The sequence below is a fragment of the Colletotrichum acutatum genome (genome assembly GCF_030867785.1).
Source record: "Colletotrichum acutatum strain CBS 112980 chromosome Unknown BDZ83scaffold_58, whole genome shotgun sequence".
NCBI lineage: Eukaryota > Fungi > Ascomycota > Sordariomycetes > Glomerellales > Glomerellaceae > Colletotrichum > Colletotrichum acutatum.
In genome coordinates this window covers 106,207-126,133 of record NW_026849052.1, presented here as the reverse complement: position 1 = coordinate 126,133, position 19,927 = coordinate 106,207, and the positions used below count along the sequence as shown (strand labels likewise).

General features: G+C 53.8%; 7 protein-coding genes across 7 annotated transcripts; 4 read left to right on the top strand and 3 right to left on the bottom strand.

Annotated features, from left to right (window-relative positions):
• Positions 1-30: 30 nt before the first annotated feature.
• On the top strand, positions 31-1,966 carry BDZ83DRAFT_780057 (S-adenosyl-L-methionine-dependent methyltransferase; the record flags this gene model as incomplete). Its single annotated transcript, XM_060515525.1, has 8 exons — positions 31-635; positions 684-716; positions 777-867; positions 922-963; positions 1,022-1,173; positions 1,237-1,274; positions 1,332-1,469; positions 1,543-1,966. Exons 1-8 carry the CDS (start codon positions 531-533, stop codon positions 1,964-1,966), a joined length of 1,023 nt encoding a protein of 340 aa, XP_060363994.1. The 5' UTR covers positions 31-530.
• Positions 1,967-3,010: 1,044 nt separating this feature from the next.
• BDZ83DRAFT_720298 (uncharacterized protein) lies at positions 3,011-3,924 on the top strand (the record flags this gene model as incomplete). Its single annotated transcript, XM_060512260.1, has 2 exons — positions 3,011-3,073; positions 3,289-3,924. 2 exons carry the CDS (start codon positions 3,011-3,013, stop codon positions 3,922-3,924), a joined length of 699 nt encoding a protein of 232 aa, XP_060363993.1.
• A 387-nt stretch (positions 3,925-4,311) lies between these two features.
• BDZ83DRAFT_624670 (Per1-like protein) lies at positions 4,312-6,034 on the bottom strand. The gene is made up of 3 exons (XM_060508462.1): positions 5,526-6,034; positions 5,344-5,392; positions 4,312-5,267 (listed from the first exon to the last, which is right to left on the bottom strand). The coding sequence occupies exons 1-3, from the start codon at positions 5,655-5,657 to the stop codon at positions 4,504-4,506; spliced, it is 945 nt and encodes a 314-aa protein (XP_060363992.1). The 5' UTR covers positions 5,658-6,034; the 3' UTR covers positions 4,312-4,503.
• BDZ83DRAFT_624668 (ankyrin repeat-containing domain protein) lies at positions 6,015-7,780 on the bottom strand. The gene has a single exon (XM_060508461.1). The coding sequence runs from the start codon at positions 7,385-7,387 to the stop codon at positions 6,263-6,265; it is 1,125 nt and encodes a 374-aa protein (XP_060363991.1). The 5' UTR covers positions 7,388-7,780; the 3' UTR covers positions 6,015-6,262.
• Positions 7,781-9,633: 1,853 nt separating this feature from the next.
• BDZ83DRAFT_624666 (uncharacterized protein) lies at positions 9,634-10,419 on the bottom strand. Its single transcript, XM_060508460.1, has one exon. It carries the CDS (start codon positions 10,399-10,401, stop codon positions 10,132-10,134), a length of 270 nt encoding a protein of 89 aa, XP_060363990.1. The 5' UTR covers positions 10,402-10,419; the 3' UTR covers positions 9,634-10,131.
• Positions 10,420-12,293: 1,874 nt separating this feature from the next.
• BDZ83DRAFT_624661 (uncharacterized protein) lies at positions 12,294-16,067 on the top strand. The gene is made up of 10 exons (XM_060508459.1): positions 12,294-12,591; positions 12,673-13,592; positions 13,651-13,812; positions 13,870-13,939; positions 13,996-14,131; positions 14,180-14,289; positions 14,341-14,424; positions 14,480-14,620; positions 14,673-14,751; positions 14,804-16,067. Exons 2-10 carry the CDS (start codon positions 12,718-12,720, stop codon positions 15,568-15,570), a joined length of 2,424 nt encoding a protein of 807 aa, XP_060363989.1. The 5' UTR covers positions 12,294-12,591; positions 12,673-12,717; the 3' UTR covers positions 15,571-16,067.
• Positions 16,068-16,621: 554 nt separating this feature from the next.
• On the top strand, positions 16,622-18,569 carry BDZ83DRAFT_579714 (1-pyrroline-5-carboxylate dehydrogenase; the record flags this gene model as incomplete). Its single annotated transcript, XM_060505274.1, has 3 exons — positions 16,622-16,819; positions 16,896-17,003; positions 17,070-18,569. 3 exons carry the CDS (start codon positions 16,622-16,624, stop codon positions 18,567-18,569), a joined length of 1,806 nt encoding a protein of 601 aa, XP_060363988.1.
• Positions 18,570-19,927: the final 1,358 nt, after the last annotated feature.

Below are 19,927 nucleotides of genomic sequence, written 5' to 3'. Positions count from 1 at the left end.
TGGTTTTAATACACTTCATGCCTGCGAGTTCGTAAATCGTGAGAATTTCACAGGGCCCACATACCATCGATGAAGAACTCTGTATCGGGCGATTCGTTGTCTCTCAAACGGCCCAAAGCCGCGGCCCTGGCTGGGTCCTTCACAGTCTGCAACTGGAAATAGACAAGGACCGAACGGGATTGAATGATTCGCCACGCCTTTGGACTCCTGCTGCTTTTGTCTTAGAGGGAAATTGGCAGTTGGTTCTGATACGTTCAGAACCCTTGCTTGTTGGAAGCAGGCTGTTCCGAGTCCCCACGAGCAAACCGAATCCTTGCCACCAACATTGCCAACATGCATAATTGTCTCCATTCTAGAAGAGGGGTAGCATTCGTTGGTTTCACAGAGAGGATAAATGATGGTTCGTGCCGTCGCGCGTCGCTCGTCACTTTCCAAATCTTGACGAGCTTCAGACAGTGAGCGCCGCAGACTGAATCGATCACCCACTGGCCTTACACTCTGCGCAATTGTATCAGAACTCATCTGTCGTGATGTCTGAGAATCCTACCAGTCCCGTGCCTCCGGCGCCTACTGATGGGCTCAGCCCGACCAACCCTACGCCTGCGGATGGCCCCGTTGTAGCACCAGATGATGATGTAAGGTGCTCTCCGGAGTTTAATCACCTGATGCTGACGATATCACAGCTCACCGATGACACCTCGTCGGACAGAGCAACTGTAGGGCTTTTATTTCATGTCTTAATTTCGTGTGGCAATAGAAGAATCTAATGAAATTAGAGCATTGCGTCTTCCAGCACGAGTCTAGCCAGCTCTATTCTGCAACATCGCATCGAGAACGGGCGGACGTATCACAAGTACAAGGATGGCAGTAAGTTTCACCGCTTCCCAATTCACAGGCGTGATAAGACTAAGTAAAGCCAAGAATACCACTACCCTAACGACGAGAAGGAGAACGACAGACTCGGTATATTACGCCCCTGGTACTTATGCACACAGCCGTCTAACGAACCCCCTCCACCTAGATCTTCAACACAACATTTACCTACTCAGCCTCAACTACAAGTTAGGCCTGGCCCCTCCCAACGACAACCTCAAGGCTCAGCGTGTCCTCGACGTAGGAACCGGAACCGGATTGTGGGCTATTGATTTCGGTGATGAGCATCCCGAAGCCGAGGTAACTAGAGATCCATAAACTCGAAGTCTCGCTTGAGCCACGTTGTTGATTTGATACTACTAGGTGGTTGGAGTTGACCTCACTCCAGTGCCAACTGCATTGTATGGCTTTTTTAGATTTGGCATTCCGCTTGAGCATAATTGCTAACTTGTGACTAGTGTTCCGCCCAACGTCAAATTCGAGGTCGATGACATCGAGGAGCCCTGGACGTACAGCCAACCTTTCGACTACATCCACATTCGCGGGATGACCTCGAGTATTAGTGATTGGAAAAAGTTTTTCGAGAAGGCTTACAAGTAAGCAGAGTCTCCATGTTTCCAACAACCTCTCAGCTCAATCCCATGAGTTGGCATACTAACTTGGCCGTAGTCATCTGACCCCTGGCGGCTACATCGAGCTGTTTGAGGGCCACATGAGGCCCGACTGCGACGATGGTACATTGACATCGGAGAACGCCCTCATCAAGTGGGTAGACAAGATCGAAGAGGCCTCCAAGATCTTTGGCCGCCCTTACATCGACGTTCCAGGCCTGGTACCTCTCCTCAAGGAGACCGGCTTTATCGATGTGGAGGTAGTCAAGTATAAATGGCCCGTCAGCCCCTGGGCAAAGGACCCATACTACAAGGAGCTTGGCGAGTGGTGCCTCGAGAACTTTATGGAGGGTCTCGAAGGCTGGAGCTTGGCTGCCTTCACGAGAGCCCTCAATTGGACCAAGGAGGAGGTTCAGATCTTCCTCATTCAAGTCAGAAATGAATTGAAGGACAGAAGGATACACGCATACTCGTCTCTGTAAGTCTATTTGTCTTTCGTCTAGTTTGGGGCTCTTGCGTCTGGATGTTAGCTAATCAGGAACAGCTGGGTGATCCACGCGAGAAGGCCGATTGAGAAGGATGAGTGAAGAAGTGAAGACACATCGAAGGTTTAGACTTCGAACATGGAGAGAGCTGGAGATATTTGCTGAGCTGGATTAATTCGATTCGAGTGACCCTTGAATCGCATCGACGATGTCATAGTTTTCCCTTTCTATCTTCAAGCATAACGTCATGTTTCCTACGGCCAATTGCTTCGAACTTCCGTCGGCTCTCTCCAAAATCGATACTGGTAGGCCGACCTTCTGTGAAGCATGAGCTTTTTTCTCGCTGTAGAAAGGAGAGTAGATGCTGTCATCTTGATCCTGTGAGCAGAGAAAGGCATTCTGCGCGTTTCAAGATAAGGTAAGGCAGGTCCAGATAACAAGACATGATTATGCTCTTTGTGCAGGCAAGACAAGGTGGTTTGTGCAACCTCGGGCCAGCTTCGGGACTAATGCAAGGTGCACGGGTAATTTAAGCTCATGATGCCCCATACCACTGACGGGAAACTCCACTACAGGTACCCACTCGCAGTCCCAACCAACCAGATGACCGCCAAACAAGCAAAGGAAACAGCCCCTCTCTTTTTCAGGACTTATTCCCGCGCGAAAGAGCGGCAAGCGGCAAGGCGGGAAACGTCGTCAATGAGCGTCAGCGTCAATCAATCAATCCGGCCATTTCCACCTACCCAAAACATCTTACCATCCTGTGACGCCTAACTGGTCAGGCCGGAAACCATCTACCTACCCCCAGAACCTAGGTCACATCAGGTTCCCAGTCACTCCAGTCCAACAAAGAGTGATACCGCCCCTCCCCGCCCCGCCTTGTCGGTCAGCAGCCGGACCAGCGAAGCCCGATAGTTTGACGACACATCCCATACCTACCTCATACCTTCACGAACTTCGACCTTACATCTTATCCTCCCATCGACCGCCCACCTCCAACGCCTTCTTCCCGAAACCCCTACGAATTCCGCACCAGCCACCATGGCTTCCAAAGGAGTCTCCCTCCTGAAGTTCGTGGGAACTGTTTCCCTCGGTCTTCTCACTGTACGTTTCACCGCTCTCCCCGCGTAGCTCGGTTCACCATCGGACCATCATCAGTGACGCCACTATCCCATCCCCATCCCCATCCACCCCTCCCCCGTCCACTCCCCGCATTCAGGACACTCCGGGATGCCGAACCAGCCTCCACCCCAAATCATGAAATGCTTCACGTCCAAGTCAGTCTCAACGGATACTAACATCGCACGCGTGCGCAACAGGGCCTCTCCTACTCCCTCTCAACCGTAACAGTCCCCTCGATCCTCTCTCTCCCCTCCGCCTCCGACGCCCTCCGCGCCTTCAAGAACCTCTACCCAAGCGCGACCGCCCGCCTCCGCCTCCTCACCGGCGTATCCGCAACCTCCTTCCTCCTCGCCTTCTTCCTCTCCCCGCGCGCCTTCCGCCACCCCTACCTCGTCTACGCCTCCGTCCTCACACTCACCTCTGGTCTCGCCGAGCAAATTACCCCCTACGTCCTCAAGAGCAGCCCCGAGTCCTCCAAGGAATCCATCGCCGCCCGCCGCCAGGCCGCCCGCGACCGCGAGCAGAAGCGTAAGGCCGCGCGCCTCGCTCGCCAGGAGGCGCGTATGGAGGCCAGCTACGAGGTCCTCGGCGACACCCACAGCGACGGCGCCGGCAGCGCGAGCGGCGACGAGTCATCTTCGGCTGCGGCTGCTGAGGCCGAGGAGGAGGCGCTCAACGGCGAGGAGGTCCGCGGCGAGGTGGACGGGTTCAGGAAGACGCAGCTCGTGCAGTCGGCCGTTGCCTCGGTCGGCTTCCTGCTGTCTGTTATTGGTATCTGGGGCGACGGTGCCATTCAGGTCTTCAAGACCGAGACTGTGATTGTTGGTGTATAAGAAAGAACATCTAAGGGGATGTTGAGTCGAGCAAGGGGGTCGCTTGTGTTGTATCCAAGTCGTGAAATTGTTGCTGTTGCGTATAGGAAGCTTTTTGAGATTGCGTGGACGGGAAACAATGCCCACACTACACTATACTATACGATACTATACTAGTATTGCTTACCAGAGAGAAGCTGTCATACTCGTTACATATTATTCTCTACCATACCGGCCTAATTGGAGACTGGACAACATGGCCAAATAGACCATTCAACATAATCCACGGATGCTTGCCAAAGGTTACACGGTCTTTTTGTAGCGTGATGCTCTGCCTCTGCGGCCTGGCCCCGTTATTTCATACCTCATTGAAGCTTCCTGGCTGGCACCCAGTCCTCGGCTCAGCAGTCTTTCCACTTCCGTTCTTTTTTCATTCTCCCAGATAGGCAGCACGCCTTGGTGTGATCATTCGAAACTCGTATACCAGCTCAAGACTTTAACCTCTCACTTCCCGCCATGTCGTCCTGCGCGTCCTTGATCAGGAAGCTAGTCAAGTGTCAACAGTCAACTCAGCAAGCCAGTTCCAGTGTCACTGCCGACTTACTTGTACATCAGTACCGTTGGCGGTATCGTGCCAAGGTGCCATAAACTGTGCGCATCCAGAGCACCCCACACAGGCGGGAAGTCAAATAGCTCCAGACTCATAACCATGACGACAACGGCGACAACAATACTCGGCCAGATAGCCCACGTCCTCCGTGACTGCCTGTACTTGTTCAAACTGAACCACAACCACATGAGGTTCTGAATGACGCCAATAATGACGTTTGCCGTCATGTTGTACGTGTAATCCCAACGCACGCCCTTGAGGTAGGCAATGTGCCCGGCGTAAAGCAGCACGCACAGCAGCGTCCACGCGCGCAGGACCGATCTCCGGCGCGGCGTCGGCCGGTCGAGGCGCATGATGCGCACCACGGTGTAGTACAGCCCGTACAGCACGCTCGCGCCCGCAGCAAAGTAGTCGAGCTGCTCCGTGGCCACAAAGTCGCGCGTGTGGAAAATTGCGCTGAACGTCCACGAGGCGATGCCCACGCCCGCGAGCCACTCGTACCAGGGCCGCAGCGGGTACGACGCCGGGATGACGGCGCGGAGCTTTCGCCAGCCGTTCTGGTGGGCCCAGAGGTTGCCCAGGCTGAAGAGGGTGCTGGCGGGTTCCTGGATGCCCAGGATGCGGGGGAAGGGCCATTTTCCGTGGAATTGGACTACGCGCTCACCGGCGGCGAGGCGCTCTTTTGTGATTATGTGTTGGCAGGTGTAGTCGCATTCGGAGGCGCAGGTCCAGAGGAGGAGGCGACGGTGGAAGGCTGTTGGTAGGAACGTCATAGTTTAGCTGTTTGATCCCCTTGCGTTACGGGGGTTGGTAAGGGGGGAGAAACGTACGGATTGGTGTAGCATCTTTGCCAGGAGCGCAGTTCTCATCGTGGCAGACCTGGATCGCGGGGGAAGCGCAGAGCAGTATGTCAGTCACAAGAGACACTAGAGAGTTTTCTCAAGCATTGCTATTTGCGAGCGCGGGCAGAAGATTGCACGCGCGCCTGTGTGTATATGTGGTGGGCACCAACTTGGACGCATTCTCGGAACTCTGGTAACCGATCGCCGTACGAGGCCTCAACGGCTACTGCGAAGATGAGGATTGCGGCGAGGACCAAGAACAGAGGAGACTTTGATGGTCTCCCCGCTCGTGAGCTGTTCATGGCGTCTGCATCTATTGTTTGGCGGTGTTCGTATGCGAGTCGTCTTGTCGTCTCTCGGATTGGAGGGTGTGTCGCGTGCTACGTGGTCAAGTGAGGGTTGATCAGGGCGGGAGGTGGAGGGAGGAAAGTCAACATGAAGGTAAGCTAAGGTATCCGTACGGAAACATGGGACACAAGGGTTCGGAGGTCTCGGACGGCCACTGCCCTGTCACTGCGGGTTACACTGGTCGAATAAAGGTCCCGGTCAAGGTAAGCTCCAGCTGCGCTGGCGGGGAATTCGCGTGCTTAATTGGCCGCGCTTCCCGGGGACCATTAATTTGGCGGGGTTCATTCAATATCCAATATTAATACACCAGGCAGAAGTGCACTCTTGTCCAATATCATCTATTCTCAATTCTCACAACTTCAATGGCAACTTTGGTCTGCATTGAAATAACGTGAGCCATCATAGCGTGATTCGCCTGTGTCGTGGAGCGAAGAGAACAACATCAAACGGAGTCAAGCGGCAAATTCATCAAGCAACAGGAAGGATTCGGCCAACTTCTATTCATCAACCCAGATTGTCAGGCACAGTAGCGGACAAGGTAATACCAGTCCCATGTCTATCAAGGTTCCACGCTTGCTTGTTGAAGAAGCACCTCTGCAACCGCCGGGCGGTTGCATTCTCTCGCCCGACCAAGGGCCGTTTGACCTGACACCGTCCGCGCATTCACATCGATACCAGCGTCAAGGAGAACCCTAGCTTTGGCATCAGACTCATGTCCAAAACCCAGGAATAAGGCATCCGGGCTCCCCGCCGTCAGGTGCAGCGCCGTCTCGCCGTCGTTGGTCCTCGCACCCATATCAGCCCCGGCTGCAAGCAGGATCCGAACATGTTCGGCGTCCCCCCACGCAGCAGCAGCGTGTAAGGGAGTCTTTCCTTCGTCATCCGTCGCCTCGAGGTCCGCGCCGGCCTCGAGCAAGAGTCCTATCAGCTCCGCCGAGAACGAGGCCGCTCGATGCAGCAGCGTGTCGCCGCCCTGGCCTCTGATGGAGATGTCGGCGCCCTTTTGTATCATGAGTTTGACCGAGGCCGGCGCGTCGGAGAGGGAATGCAGGGCGGCCGTGTCTCCGTTATTGTTGAGGGCGCTCATGTCGGCACCGGCGTCGAGAAGCACCTGGACCACGCCGAGATGCCCACGACTAGCAGAATGATGCAGCGGCGACTGTCCGTAGCAGTCTCTGGCGGTGACGTCCGCGCCAGCAGCGATGAGCAGCTTGGCGATTTCCTCCTCGCCAGCCCTGGCCGCTTGGTGCAACGGGGTCTCGTCGTCCATGGTACGAGCGTTGACGTTGGTTCCGGCCTCGATGAGCATTCGCACTTGCTCGATTCCGCCGTCGGCAGCCGCCATGTGCAGAGGCGTTTGACCGTCGTAGGAGGCTGCAGAAGCGTCGGCTCCGGCGTCGAGCAGGGCTTTCATGGCTTCTGCGCTTCCCGGCCGTCCGGTGAAGTGGATCAACTGGTGTCGGCCAGGCATCGATGTCTGCGAGACGTCGGCTCCGTTGAGGATGAGTTCCACTAGTCGTGGCGTATCACCGTTTGACGCTGCATTAAAGAGACATTCGTGCTCACAGAAATGTTCCGAGCAGTCGTTTGATTTCAAGCACATGCTGCGTGACGAGGCGAATTGTGCAGAAGCAAGTGACAAGACGCTCAGTAATAGAATAATCAATCCGTGTCGAGGTATCATAGAGAGAGTGTGTTTTTTGCCTTGCGAGCAGTTGAGTCTTTGGTAATTTAATCACATTGCCTCAGGTGAAGAGTTGTCTATTCCTTTTGAACCTTTTCAAGAGCCATCTCTAGCCTGGTTGATAGGCAGAAGCGGCGGATTAAACTCTACAAGCTGAATGCTAGGCCGAGAATGGCATGTATCCACATGACACGAGATGGGCCTCCAACATATCACGACCAACAGACATTTTTGAGCGAAGATTCAATCCAGCACGATACACTAAAGCACGGGTCTTAGGCAGAAGTGGCAGGCATCATGGTTCACGAAGAGTCGTGAGTCGATCTAAGTGGGGACCGCCATTTAGCTCGTCAATCTTTGACACGGCTCATGAAATCGACCATACTTCAGAGCATACCTTGCAACATCTCAGTCAGTTTGTCATGGTCATTGAAATCAATAAAAGTCAGTGTTTTATGGTCTGTCATCATCCGTTCACTGATTCTTGCCTTCTCAATTTTGTACAAAACGCCCTTTCGAGTTTCAAAGATCAATAACTTCCTCAATCGACTAGATCCGCGTCAAGCTATTTAAGACGTAATCGAGGAGGCTAGAAGGACCCGACGACCGACGAGCATACGGCCAGAACAAGAGCAGAAAGAGTTCGTGTCAGAGTCGCGTGCAGCAATCAATGAGTATATAAATTGATCTATGTTGACCGGGGTTGCCTGGATTGGTGTTCGGTAAAAGACGATGACGAGTTATGGCCTGAAGGCACGGAGAAGAGGTGCAGATTCGAAGGTAGGAAAGCTGACGCTTTGGTAGGGAAGTCAGACAGATGTTGATGGCATTGAAAAGCTCCGCAACTACATCCTCGCCGAGGAGCGTCCACGTCGCTACCTTGTATGTCTGCTGTTCATGCCATAAGTATTCCTGCTCGAATACTACCGGAATGACAACCGGTTAGGATTTGTTCTGTGTTTATTTTGTGTTTTTACAAACAGAACCTAAAAGTATCGGTCATGCTAGACCCCGAGCTGATAGGATTGGTGCCCTTCTCAAGTCAAGGATGCACAAAACATGGCTATCCTACATGTATGCATCATTCCGTCGCTGAGAGATTCGCGACCCCAGTGGCTTTGGTAGAAGAGTGCTTAATGTAGAATCTTCCAATGTATATAGACTGACTTGGAGGATGCGCATGAGTTTCAGTACAATGATTGGGCTTTCACTAAAGACTTGGAAACATATGGAGGTTGTGGCTACTTGAATGCTTGTCTTCCTGAACTCTCAGGTTCAATCTAGATATGAACACGACCCGAACGTCTCATGAAATTAACATCTCTTGTCGAGGTAACTACATCAAATGATTAGTGGCTTATGACACAGCACTGCTATCCTATTGTTGTATCATCTACATGGTATTCGGCAGTTATTTTGGAAGCTGAAGCTTTCCCAGGTTAGTCCTTGAAGTCAGTGAAGCCCGATGATCACTCTTGATGTGATTCTTCAGTTTGGTGCATATTTTGGATTCTGTAAGTATCTCTCTACAGATGTTCTAAAAAACTGGGCAATTTGACTTTTTTGGTCTTGATAGAGAGGCGGCCTTCTCACAAGTTGGCAGATGTCCCGCCCTCAACGACACACGGCGCCTGCCTCTGTGATATAGCGACACAGAACGCCTTCCGCCAAATATGAATAAGTCAATCAAGAGGTAAGGGCACCCGGCCAGTGAAACTGTTTGGATGCTAGTATGGAATGTGACTCTCGGTACAAGGCCAATGTAGATAACTCGGTACCTGCGGGGCTTGCCAGGCATGCCTTCTTGGTCACTTCTTGTGATCGCATGTAGTCTGATAGGCATTGAGACCCCCGCCACGGCCCTCATGAATCGTGGGAAGGCCACTCAGCGTAGCAGAATCAGGCCTACGCATAGGAAATGTAGCAAAGAGGGGAGCATTGGTATATGAATCGCTGCGCTAAGCAGATCAAGCAGTGAGACTGGTTGCTTCGCCATCTTACGATTTGGGCTAACTTGGTCCGAGATGGTGGTTGATGTTCAAAGAGAGGAATGGATTACTCTTCTGGAGCGTGAAGACCAGAGCCGATGTCGGAAAGTGTCGATGCTGGACGGAAAGACCTCGGAAAGTATTCTGTAGAGGCTTGACGGCATCGGGCGACCTTGGAAGTGCTGATAAGCTCACTTACAAAAGGCCAATCACTATTTCTTAAGGCCCTCGTCTCCGTCAATGATTTTGCAACCCTCATTCCGCCGCTCTTTTCTGTCTTTGTAGAGCAGAGCCCGAGCATATGAAGATGGTCAATTTTACGGCACCTGGAAGCAAAGCCTCATCTTTGAGGAGCTAATATACGTGAAAGATGAGTGTGGTTTGACCCCATTGCTAGTTCTTGATTACCTAACGTTTAACATGCACATTTGTCTCGATATCAGCGCTGAACCAATCATTCTTGGGTCAAATTTGGAAACCTAGTTTTCGACAGTGAAATGACCGAGTTTGACGAGATGCCCAGACACACTGGTATGGAAGTTTCGACGCTACGGAGCCTCATTAGAGCCAACTAATAATGTGTTCATCAACCTCCCGTTTGAGATGCTTCCCGGCGCTACCCATAAATTGTGCTAAAAGCTACGCCTGTAACCTTGAGGCACAAGAGGCTCAACAGCCTCAGCTATCACCCCTTTTTTTTTCTCTCTCAGTATGAGGTGGTCACAATTCAGCAATTGATGAATGCAAGTGGTGCGATTATGTCTGGTTCTGGGCCCCTGTTTGATTGCGATGTGTTTCGCCGGCTCCGATGTAACGAATACGGGATCCACTTGACCCGACCCAAGACCGCAGCCGGTCGGGCGGTGGGGTGACTCTGGTCGCCGGAACCGGAGCGGTATCGACAGCTGCGAGCACCGGCGCTGGGCAGGCCGCCAATAGGTTACGGATAACACAATAGAGAAAAGAAATGCCGGGACGCCAAGGAGACAACCGGCAACGGCAATCCGTTTGTACGGAATGTAGCATAAGCCAAAAAGCACGCCGAGTCCGCGGACCAAGACCGGGGGCCAAGAGCTGCAGCGGAGGACAGGGATATCAGGGATTAAGAAGTCAAGAAGCAAGGATGGGAGGGACGCGGAGTGGGTCATCTCAGCCTTGGCCCCTGTGGGGGCATTCCTGTTTCAATTTCCAAAGAACCACAAGTCCTGACGTAGGTGTCAATTTCAACCCGCCTGACCAGGCCACTTTGGGCGTATCAATCAACAAACCCGTGGCACCCAAACACAATACCATCAGACTCCCGTCGAGTCTCACTCTAATCCAGCTCCAGCCAGTCTCCAACAGCCGCTCCCTACCTTATCCTTAGCAGTAGCAGCAGCAGCTTGCCGCGGCACGTTGACACTTACGGTTACGGTTTAACCATTTGTTGACCCATTGACCCGTGGACCCGTCCTTTTTCGCAGGCCTCCCATATCGGCATCTTTCCTTGCATGCCGCTAAAATTTACCTCTTGAATCGGTTCACCCACTTAGCGCACATATAATCCTGATCGATACGCAGTACGTACTTCTTTGGTGGAAGACAAAAAAAACACAGAGAGCCATTGCCAGAGTCGGCGTTACATTGTGCGCCGCGTGAGTGGTGCCTTTTGGCTTTTTCGCCCGAGAAGTGCCCTGCAAGCATGGAACCGGCGTGTTTGCCCAATGCGAGCTGGTCTGGTAAGGCCCATGGGTTGGCCGTTTGGGGAGCTCTGGCCACTAAACACATCGTCATCCCAACCCCAGAGGTGCACACGCGCCGGCAAACAGATCGCTGACGAGGACCTTGACCTTGGCAGCTGAGAGATTGGGGGAACGTCCGGCCGCACACTCCAACGCTCCAACGCTCCAACGCTGTCCGGCTGTCACCGACGACTCACGGCCCTCGCCTCATCTGAGAGATCAAGGCAAGGCAAGGCACACATTCAATCAACTTGAGGTGATACCTAGACGAGGGAGAAGAAGAGGGGGCAATGGGGCATACGGATGATGGAACGCCAACACGTTGTCAACCGATAAGCCTCAAAAACCAATGGCAGGAGACGGGTCGTTGCTTACTTTTTTGCGGCAACAGGAAGCTACCTACCTATAGTTTGATGCAGAGCAAGGTGGTCTACGCGTATTATTACATACGGATACTCACACACGAATAGGATCGGATGGAAAGACCTCGGACCTTGTTCTTACACAGTAATTAGCTTATTAGCATACTGCATGTCTCTCTGCATGGAGTCAGGTGGATTGATTTGCTGCAGCAAGGATTGCGGACTTGGACTGAGGTGAAGGACCGGTCCTCCTGGCGCTGGTTTCCTCAATTCGAGGGATACAAAGGGGTTTTCGGAGGCCGCCTTCAAAGGTACCTACTTTACCACACTTACCTGGTAGATAAGATAGATGTCAATATGGCATTGTACTTGGGGGCGAAAACTTGTCGATGACGGCCAGAAAGTTGGCCATCGCCACAACAAAGAAGCCAGCGCTCGTCCAACACCACTAACAGCACCACCAAGACCACCATCACCAAGTGTCCTTATCTATGGAATCTCTCACAGAGTGTCGCAAAACTTCCATGACGGCCTCTCCTTGGACCCAGTCCGACTGTACTGTCCGTTCCAGGTTCACCCCTAGAAACCACCCCCCGGTCCACCTTTCACCCTGCTGCAGCTCGCAGCACGAACGGACAGGGCAGCCTGGGCGGCTTCATACCGAACCTGGACCTCCCTAGCTTGAGTTTCCAGCTGTAGCGCAGCAGCTCACCTCAGACCAGGACGTTGCCCACAGCGGTTGCGTAGTGGACTCTCCCCACCACCGCCGACAATCCCTGCCACTTTAATTCCTAGCTCGCGTCACGCTGCGCTACCTACCTTGGCCCAGCAGCGCATCCAATCCAACACAACACGCTTTTCTCGTGCGATTTGTGGTGGGATTCGACAACACCCTCTCTCCGTTTAATCTTCCTGCTTTTCCCCTTTCCCATCTTTCACTTTTCCCCTTCTCCTCAAGGTTCCTTTTTGCTACGGTCTCTGTTAGAGGTCGCATCACCAGATACCCGGGCCGTTGATACCCTCCCTTCGAGCTCGCAGTTCGCAAAACAACAAATCTCTAGACCTTGTGGGTTTCTTGACAGCTGACCGGCGCGCGCGAACGACCCTGCCAGTCTCATTTGCGCTGAGACATTGTAAGGAGCCACCGTTGCCCAGTAATATCCTTTGTGATTCTTTTCCCAAGATCTAACTAGTCTGTTCTGTTTTGCTCACAGACAAAGACAAAACCAGAATCACAAATCCATCATAGAACCGCAAACATGGCTTCACATCCCCACGGAGAAGCCCTCGATGATGTCGAGCACAACCCCCATGCCTCGTCCAACAGATGGCGTCACCAGGAGAGCTCAGCTTTCCTCCGCCATGCCGCCGGTGCCCACAGCCACGCACAACCCCGCGATCCCCAAGAACGAGGAACCACCAACGACCTGGCCGACTTTCTGAACCGCGACCGCGTCGAGCCCGAGAACCCCAATGCTCCGCCCAACTTCAAGCCCATCATGGTCGCTGCTGGTGAGGCCGCTGGCCAGGAGGAACCTCGCGCGACAGCAACCCACGCTCACGAGCAAGACGCCCCCGACGGTCGGGAGATCATCTGCGGACCGCTGCTCAACTATCGCAGGATGGACGAGAACAATTGGTACGGAAGTGTCTTGATCGTCACAAAGGGCGGTGGCAAGACTCAGAGCTTCGCACCGCACTTGGTTCTGCGCCCTGCGAATGCAGTAAACGGCCATCACGCCCCTGCCGAGACGAACGGTGTCAACGGTTCCAACGGTGCTTTCAACGGCGAGGTTTCCGGCCCAGCCAATGGCACGGGCACGAATGGCTCAGAGACCCAAGGCCAATGTCTTTACTCTGATCCTCGCAACACTTTCTGGGCCTTTGACCTGTCACTCCCCCTCAGCCAAGCGGAGGCCAAGTGGGAGTACTCGATACCCGATATGCGATTCTCGGCTGGCAACATCAGGCCTGATCGCTACCACTTCTTCGTCCCGGCCATCAACGAGTCGATGCGCATCATGTTCCACTCCTGTAACGGATTCAGTGTGGGCACTGATGAAGATGCCTGGAGCGGCCCCGCCTTATGGAACGATGTGAACCGACATCACACGGAGCGACCATTCCACGTCATGTGAGTCCAATGTCTTGGCCTGCTTAATACAAGGCCGCTGTTTCTGACTTGCACATAGGCTCGGAGGAGGTGACCAGATCTACAACGACGGAATTCGAGTCGACGGACCTCTGCGCGAATGGACCGAGATCTCGAACCCCAAGAAGCGCAGACACTTCCCCTTCCCCGAGAAGCTTCGTCAAGCTTGTGACGATTACTACCTGAAGAACTACATCCGTTGGTATGTGCATGGCCAGGGGGGAAACTTGAAGGTGTCGAGAGCTAACATTGTCAACAGGTACTCTACGGAGCCATTTGCAACTGCCAATGCCCAGATTGCGCAGCTCAATATCTGGGATGATCATGATGTAGGCTGAAAACTCAAAGAAAATTTAGTGAACGATGTTCTGACCGGACAACTTAGATTATTGACGGATTCGGCTCCTACGTTGACGAATTCATGCGATGCGATGTGTTCAGGGGTATTGGTGGAACTGCTCACAAGTACTACATGCTATTCCAGCATCATCTCCCCCCACCTCCGTCCACCTACACCTCGGGTAAGTTTCTCGTCCACGGCAATACAATTAAGACTAATACATGGACAGACCACACCACAACGGCCGAGGGCCAAGGACTTGACCCCAACCAACTTATGGATACCTACGTTGCACCGGCCAAATCGGATCCCAGCTACATTGTTGGCAAGCAGCCCGGTGTAAGAAATCGATGCAAACTCTTCTCAAAACACAGCTAATCGGATTCCCAGCCCTATGTCGCTGAACACTCACATAACATGTTCGCCCGGCTTGGCGCGCGTATTGCCTTCCTGGGCATTGATGCTCGAACTGAGGTAAGAACACGGAGGAACCCCCATTGGAAGGCATAAGACTAATGGCGTCTCACAGCGCACACGCCATCAAATCAACTACCCAGAGACATATGACTTGATTTTCAGCCGCCTCAGACAAGAGCTCAAGGGTGCTCAGGAGTCTGGACGCCCGTTCAAGCACTTGATCCTTCTGCTGGGAATCCCAATTGCGTACCCTGTAAGTAAAGATGGCTTGTGAGACGTCTTTACAGAAACTGACTGCTTTTCAGCGCCTGACATGGCTTGAGAACGTTTTCCGCAGTCCCATCATGGGTCCTGTGAAGTTCCTGAACCGAAGATTCGGTCTTGGTAAGTCTGCAAGTAGACTATAGCACTAATCTCAGCTTGCTGACAATACCAGCTGGTGGTGTTTTCAACCACTTTGACGGCAGCGTCGATTTGCTCGACGATCTTGACGACCACTACACGGCGAGAACTCACAAGAAGGAGCGTAACGCTCTTGTCGAGAGACTTCAGGCCATCTCATCGGAGTTCTCCGTCCGTATCACCATCTTGGGCGGCGATGTGCACTTGGCGGCTATGGGCCGATTCTACTCGCATCCCAAGTTGAACATTGCCTCGGAGAACGACCACCGCTATATGGCCAACGTGGTCTCTTCTGCCATTACCAACAAGCCACCGCCAGCAGCAATTGCCAACTTGCTGGCCAGGAGAAACAAGATCCATCACCTGAACCACGACACGGACGAGACGTTGCTTAAGTTCTTTGACAAGGACCCCGGCGATTCGAGCAAGACGTCCAACTCCAACCATGTGACTATGCCGAGCCGTAACTTTGCCATTCTCACCGAAAACTCGCCCAACAATGGACTGGCTGCGCCGACGAACGGTGATACGCGGTCAGTGATTTCCGGCAAGGGTGGACACGATTTCCTCCACGTTGGCGAAGTGGAATCGGGATCCAAGCACAAGGCAGCTGGAAAGCAGCACGGCACCGGCAACGATGGTAGCTTGGACATTTGCATCCGCGTCGAGATCGACCAGCACAACCGTGAGGGTCTCACGGAGGGTTACGGTGTCACCGTTCCCCAGCTCAAGTACACCAGCCAGCCGGTGCCCGTTGAGCCCTTCCCTGCACAGGAGCGCGCGAATGGACAAGGCGAGTAAAGAGGCTCTGTTCAAACTTCAAGGTGGTGAAGGGAAGGGATGGTTGATGATCGACGCTCGACGTTGGCTAGCATTGTTGCATCGGTTGTCGGAGACACCATCCGATGCGTTGTTGGTTGCATTACGTTATGTTATACCCATGAAGCGAAGGAGCTATAAGGAAATGGAGCAGACGGATATACAACTACTGCGGGTGCATCTGGGGGAGCTCGACCTTTGCTGTGTTTTGATAGTCTTGTTTGCTCTTATCTCAAAAGACCAAGAAATAATAATGATGGGGGCTCGTCCGACTACGGAGCCATTAGATTGATATCTGGACTGTAAAGTTTTCTCCGCTGCTGTAATTCGTTTCCCTAAGCCTTTGGGGCGGCAATACACGATAGGTCTCCATGTCGGAACAGCCATCCGATCCCGACTTTGGGACGTCGGGATCGGGAGAGCTGATTGCCTCTATCTATTCGGGCCCACTGAGCCGATCAACTCCGCTGCGGTACTGCTATCTCGACCCCAATAATCCAAGGTCAGGGCACAATTGGCTCCTGTGATTGGCTGTATGTCTTCCCCGCAAAGCTGTTCAAGGTTGCGATAGGCAGCTGGCCGTGGTGGTGACATGCTTATCGGCAGCAAAGCGACACCGGGACCCCCGATTTCACTACCTCCAAGACCCCCGCAGCCCCTCACAAGCTCTCCGCCGGCGCGAGCTTCGTCGCATTCTTAACCCGCGCCCACCCGACGTTCGCGGTGGCAGGTGCCCGGTGGTTGCTGGGAAGGTACCTTACCTCATAGCATCCAGGGAACAATTTCCGTGTCTCACGACTCGTCCAAAATTCTGTTCCCATTACGTTACCTGACGTTACAAAAAACTTAATAGCCAGTCGGTTCGCCGCTTGTCTCTTCTTCCCCGAGTGTCACCTGCTCTTCTGCTTCTGCGAACCAATTGCCCATCACCCATACAACACATCGCTCACGCTCATCACTTTGTCCTGCCCATCCAATCCGATAGAGAAGCCAGTTTGCACAGCACAGCGTAAAGCTGTCACATCTGCCCATCATGGCGTCCACACGAGCAACTGGGCTTCTCAACTCCCAGCTTCGAAGTTCTTCGCGTATCACATCCCTTGGACGCAGCGTTTCTGCAGTTCCGACCACCAGACTCACAACACGCCTGTCCGCTCCTGCGACGAGGACAACCACCAGAATGGCGACATTCGCTGCCTTTAAGATCCCTAAGATCTCCAACGAGCCCAACGTAGGTTACCTTACACGCCGAACGAAGCTTGAGAAGGGAGCTTGGTGAGGAGGCGGTTGACTGACAATCACCACAGCACCATTATGCCAAGGGCTCCGCCCAGCGTGAAGGCTTGGATGCCGCAGTAAAGACTCTTCAGAGCAAGCTGCCTTTGGAGGTGCCAATCGTTGTTGGCGGTAAAGAGGTAAGTCGAGCTTATACATATCTACAGCTCCCAAGTCGACCACGTATAGCTAACAGCGCCCTCCAGATCTTGACGGGCAACACGGGAAAGCAGGTCAATCCCGCCGACCACAGCACCACAGTAGCAACATACCACCAGGCCTCGCCCTCCGACGTCACCAAGGCAATCGACTCAGCCCTCGCAGCCAAGCCCGCCTGGGAGTCCCTCCCCTTTGCCGACCGCGCCGCCATCTTCCTCAAGGCCGCCGACCTCATCGCCACCAAATACCGCTACGACATCATGGCCGCCACCATGATCGGCCAGGGCAAGAACGCATGGCAGGCCGAGATCGACGCCGCGGCCGAGCTGGCCGACTTCCTGCGCTTCAACGTCCAGTACGCCGAGGAGCTCTACGCCCAGCAGCCGCAGCACAACAGCCCTGGCGTCTGGAACCGTGTCGAGTACAGGGCTCTCGAGGGCTTCGTCTACGCCGTCAGCCCCTTCAACTTCACTGCCATCGCTGGTAACCTCCCCGGCGCCCCGGCGCTGCTCGGCAACGTCGTTGTCTGGAAGCCGAGTGACTTCGCCATTGCCTCCAACTGGCTCGTCTACAACATCCTCCTCGAGGCTGGTCTGCCCCGCGATGTCATCCAGTTCGTGCCCGGTAACCCCGAGGCGATTACCAACCAGGTGCTGTCGCACAAGAAATTCGCGTCCCTCCACTACACTGGTAGCACCGCCATTTTCCGCAAGCTGTATGGTGCCATCGGACAGGGCGTCGCCGAGGGCCGGTATGCTTCATACCCGCGCATCGTCGGTGAGACGGGCGGCAAGAACTTCCACCTCGTCCACCCGAGTGCCGACGTCGACAACGCCGTAAAGCAGACCATCCGTGGCGCGTTCGAGTTCCAGGGCCAGAAGTGCAGCGCCACATCGAGAGCGTACGTGCCCAAATCGTTGTGGCCGCAGTTCAAGGAGGGTCTCGTTGCCGAGGTGAACAAGATCAAGATTGGCGACCCGACGGACCACAGCAACTTCATGGGTCCCGTCATCCACGACGCCTCGTTCAAGAAGCTGTCGGGCGTCATTGATGCTGCCAAGAACGATTCGTCTCTCGAGCTCGTCGCGGGCGGCAAGTACGATTCGTCAAAGGGCTACTTTGTCCACCCGACAATCTACCACACCACGGACGCGAACCACAAGCTTCTGAGCACCGAGCTCTTTGGTCCCGTCCTCGTCATCCACACCTACGACGACGCCTCGGCACCGGCGGACGCCTTTGCCAGCGTCTGCGAGCTCATTGACGGCACGGGCGAGTACGGCCTCACGGGCGCCGTGTTCGCGCAGGACCGCGCCGCGGTGGTGGTGGCGGAGGAGAAGCTGCGCAACGCGGCGGGCAACTTTTACATCAACTGCAAGAGCACAGGCGCCGTGGTGGGCCAGCAGCCATTTGGCGGCGGCCGGGCGAGCGGGACGAACGACAAGGCGGGCAGCCAGAACTTACTGAGCCGGTTTGTGAGCTTGAGGAGCATCAAGGAGGAGTTTGCGGCTACGACCAAGGTTGCGTACCCGAGTAACGAGGCTTAAAAATGGTGTCGTTGGTGCGGGAGATGATGAAAAGGGATGAGGGGGGCTAGAAGCTGTACGTTGTGGCGGACTCCTTTTCCTTCACGGTTCTGTCATTTTTGGGCGATGGTATGGGATATCTGGTTCCTTTGAACACTCGTCACGACATGAGTGAAGCATTTACGAGCATTTTCTACGGTCTAAAATGAAAATATCGAGTCTCTCCAGTTAGCCTATCCAAACGAGATGGAATAACTTCAGATTGCATTAAACCCGACGTCTAAGATCTGTGGTGATATGGTCCTAAGAGCCGTCCAGCCTAGACATGAGTGCTTCTCAGGTCGGTATAAGTGAAATAATTGTGCAGTCAACTTGACCCGCGACGCTCAATAAAGGCATCCAATCAAGCTCGTATTCTCGAAAGGCTATAGTCAACTGTCACGTGCGCGTTCGTGAACCCAGGAAAACGAACGAACGCCGCAAAGATGGAGCTGGAGGGACGGTGACATGAACCAAGCTTCTTGCTGCATCTCCCCCCCCCCTCCCCCATGTACGCAGCGTGTCAAGGGTTTGTTTTCCGGCCGCTAGCCCCGAGTTGGAGTTTGGACAATAGTCATCTGGCGTACATAAGTACATAAAGCTGCCGGTTGGCTCCTCTTTTATAAAGTTTCTGGGCCCCCCGGTTTTCCCTGTTTATGCCTGCTTACCTCACTACACTTGAAGGAGAAGGAGAATGTAGAGTGGAGTGGAGGCCGCGGGATGGAGAGAAGACAGAAAGAGGTAATCCGGATCATGACCTGGCTGGCGGCTATGCGGCTCACGTAGAGGGACGGAAGGGTACTCAGGGTAGCTTTTCCACGGGCTGGAGGGAATTTCCCTCATAGATGATGCAGTAGGCGGCCTCTTTTCTGCATTTTACCATTCTGGTAAAGGCTGAGGCAATTATCGAGTTCGTATGAAATGGAGAGGTCTAACGATGGGTTGCGACGGGTTGATGCGAAGGTGCCCCCCGAGTCAAAGTGAGATATTCATCGGCAGAGTGCGAGTGAGTGAACGAACTCACGTGGTCGTGGATGCGAAGACGTGAAGGTCAACTCGAAGAAAAAGAGTTGCCCACGTGCTCACTTTACAAGAGGACAGGGGCCCGTTCGTCATCAGTCCAGCATAAGGTACCTTAGGTCGTGTGTGTGCCGGTATGCCCTGTGTAGAAGTGTACGAGTCGAGTAGGCTCAAACCCTCCTTCAGCTCTGCAAATCAACCTCAAACACCGTGGACGTGCAGCTCCATCAATGACAGATACAGACAAGAGGCACGTTTTGCCCAGGCACGCGAGGCTGGGGAAGGGAAGGCAAGGTGGGATTTCCACGGGTTCCGGACGT

Bases quoted from the DNA above. Each gene is read 5' to 3' on its own strand.
- BDZ83DRAFT_624661 (XM_060508459.1), top strand. From the start codon at position 12,718: ATGGCTTCACATCCCCACGGAGAAGCCCTCGATGATGTCGAGCACAAC. The intron at 14,621-14,672 runs GTAAGTAAAGAT...ACTGCTTTTCAG, and splicing joins GAATCCCAATTGCGTACCCT to CGCCTGACATGGCTTGAGAA. The intron at 14,752-14,803 runs GTAAGTCTGCAA...TGACAATACCAG, and splicing joins GAACCGAAGATTCGGTCTTG to CTGGTGGTGTTTTCAACCAC.
- BDZ83DRAFT_624668 (XM_060508461.1), bottom strand. From the start codon at position 7,387: ATGATACCTCGACACGGATTGATTATTCTATTACTGAGCGTCTTGTCA.
- BDZ83DRAFT_624670 (XM_060508462.1), bottom strand. From the start codon at position 5,657: ATGAACAGCTCACGAGCGGGGAGACCATCAAAGTCTCCTCTGTTCTTG. The intron at 5,393-5,525 runs GTTGGTGCCCAC...CCCGCGATCCAG, and splicing joins AGTTCCGAGAATGCGTCCAA to GTCTGCCACGATGAGAACTG. The intron at 5,268-5,343 runs GTACGTTTCTCC...TCCTACCAACAG, and splicing joins CAAAGATGCTACACCAATCC to CCTTCCACCGTCGCCTCCTC.
- BDZ83DRAFT_624666 (XM_060508460.1), bottom strand. From the start codon at position 10,401: ATGCTACATTCCGTACAAACGGATTGCCGTTGCCGGTTGTCTCCTTGG.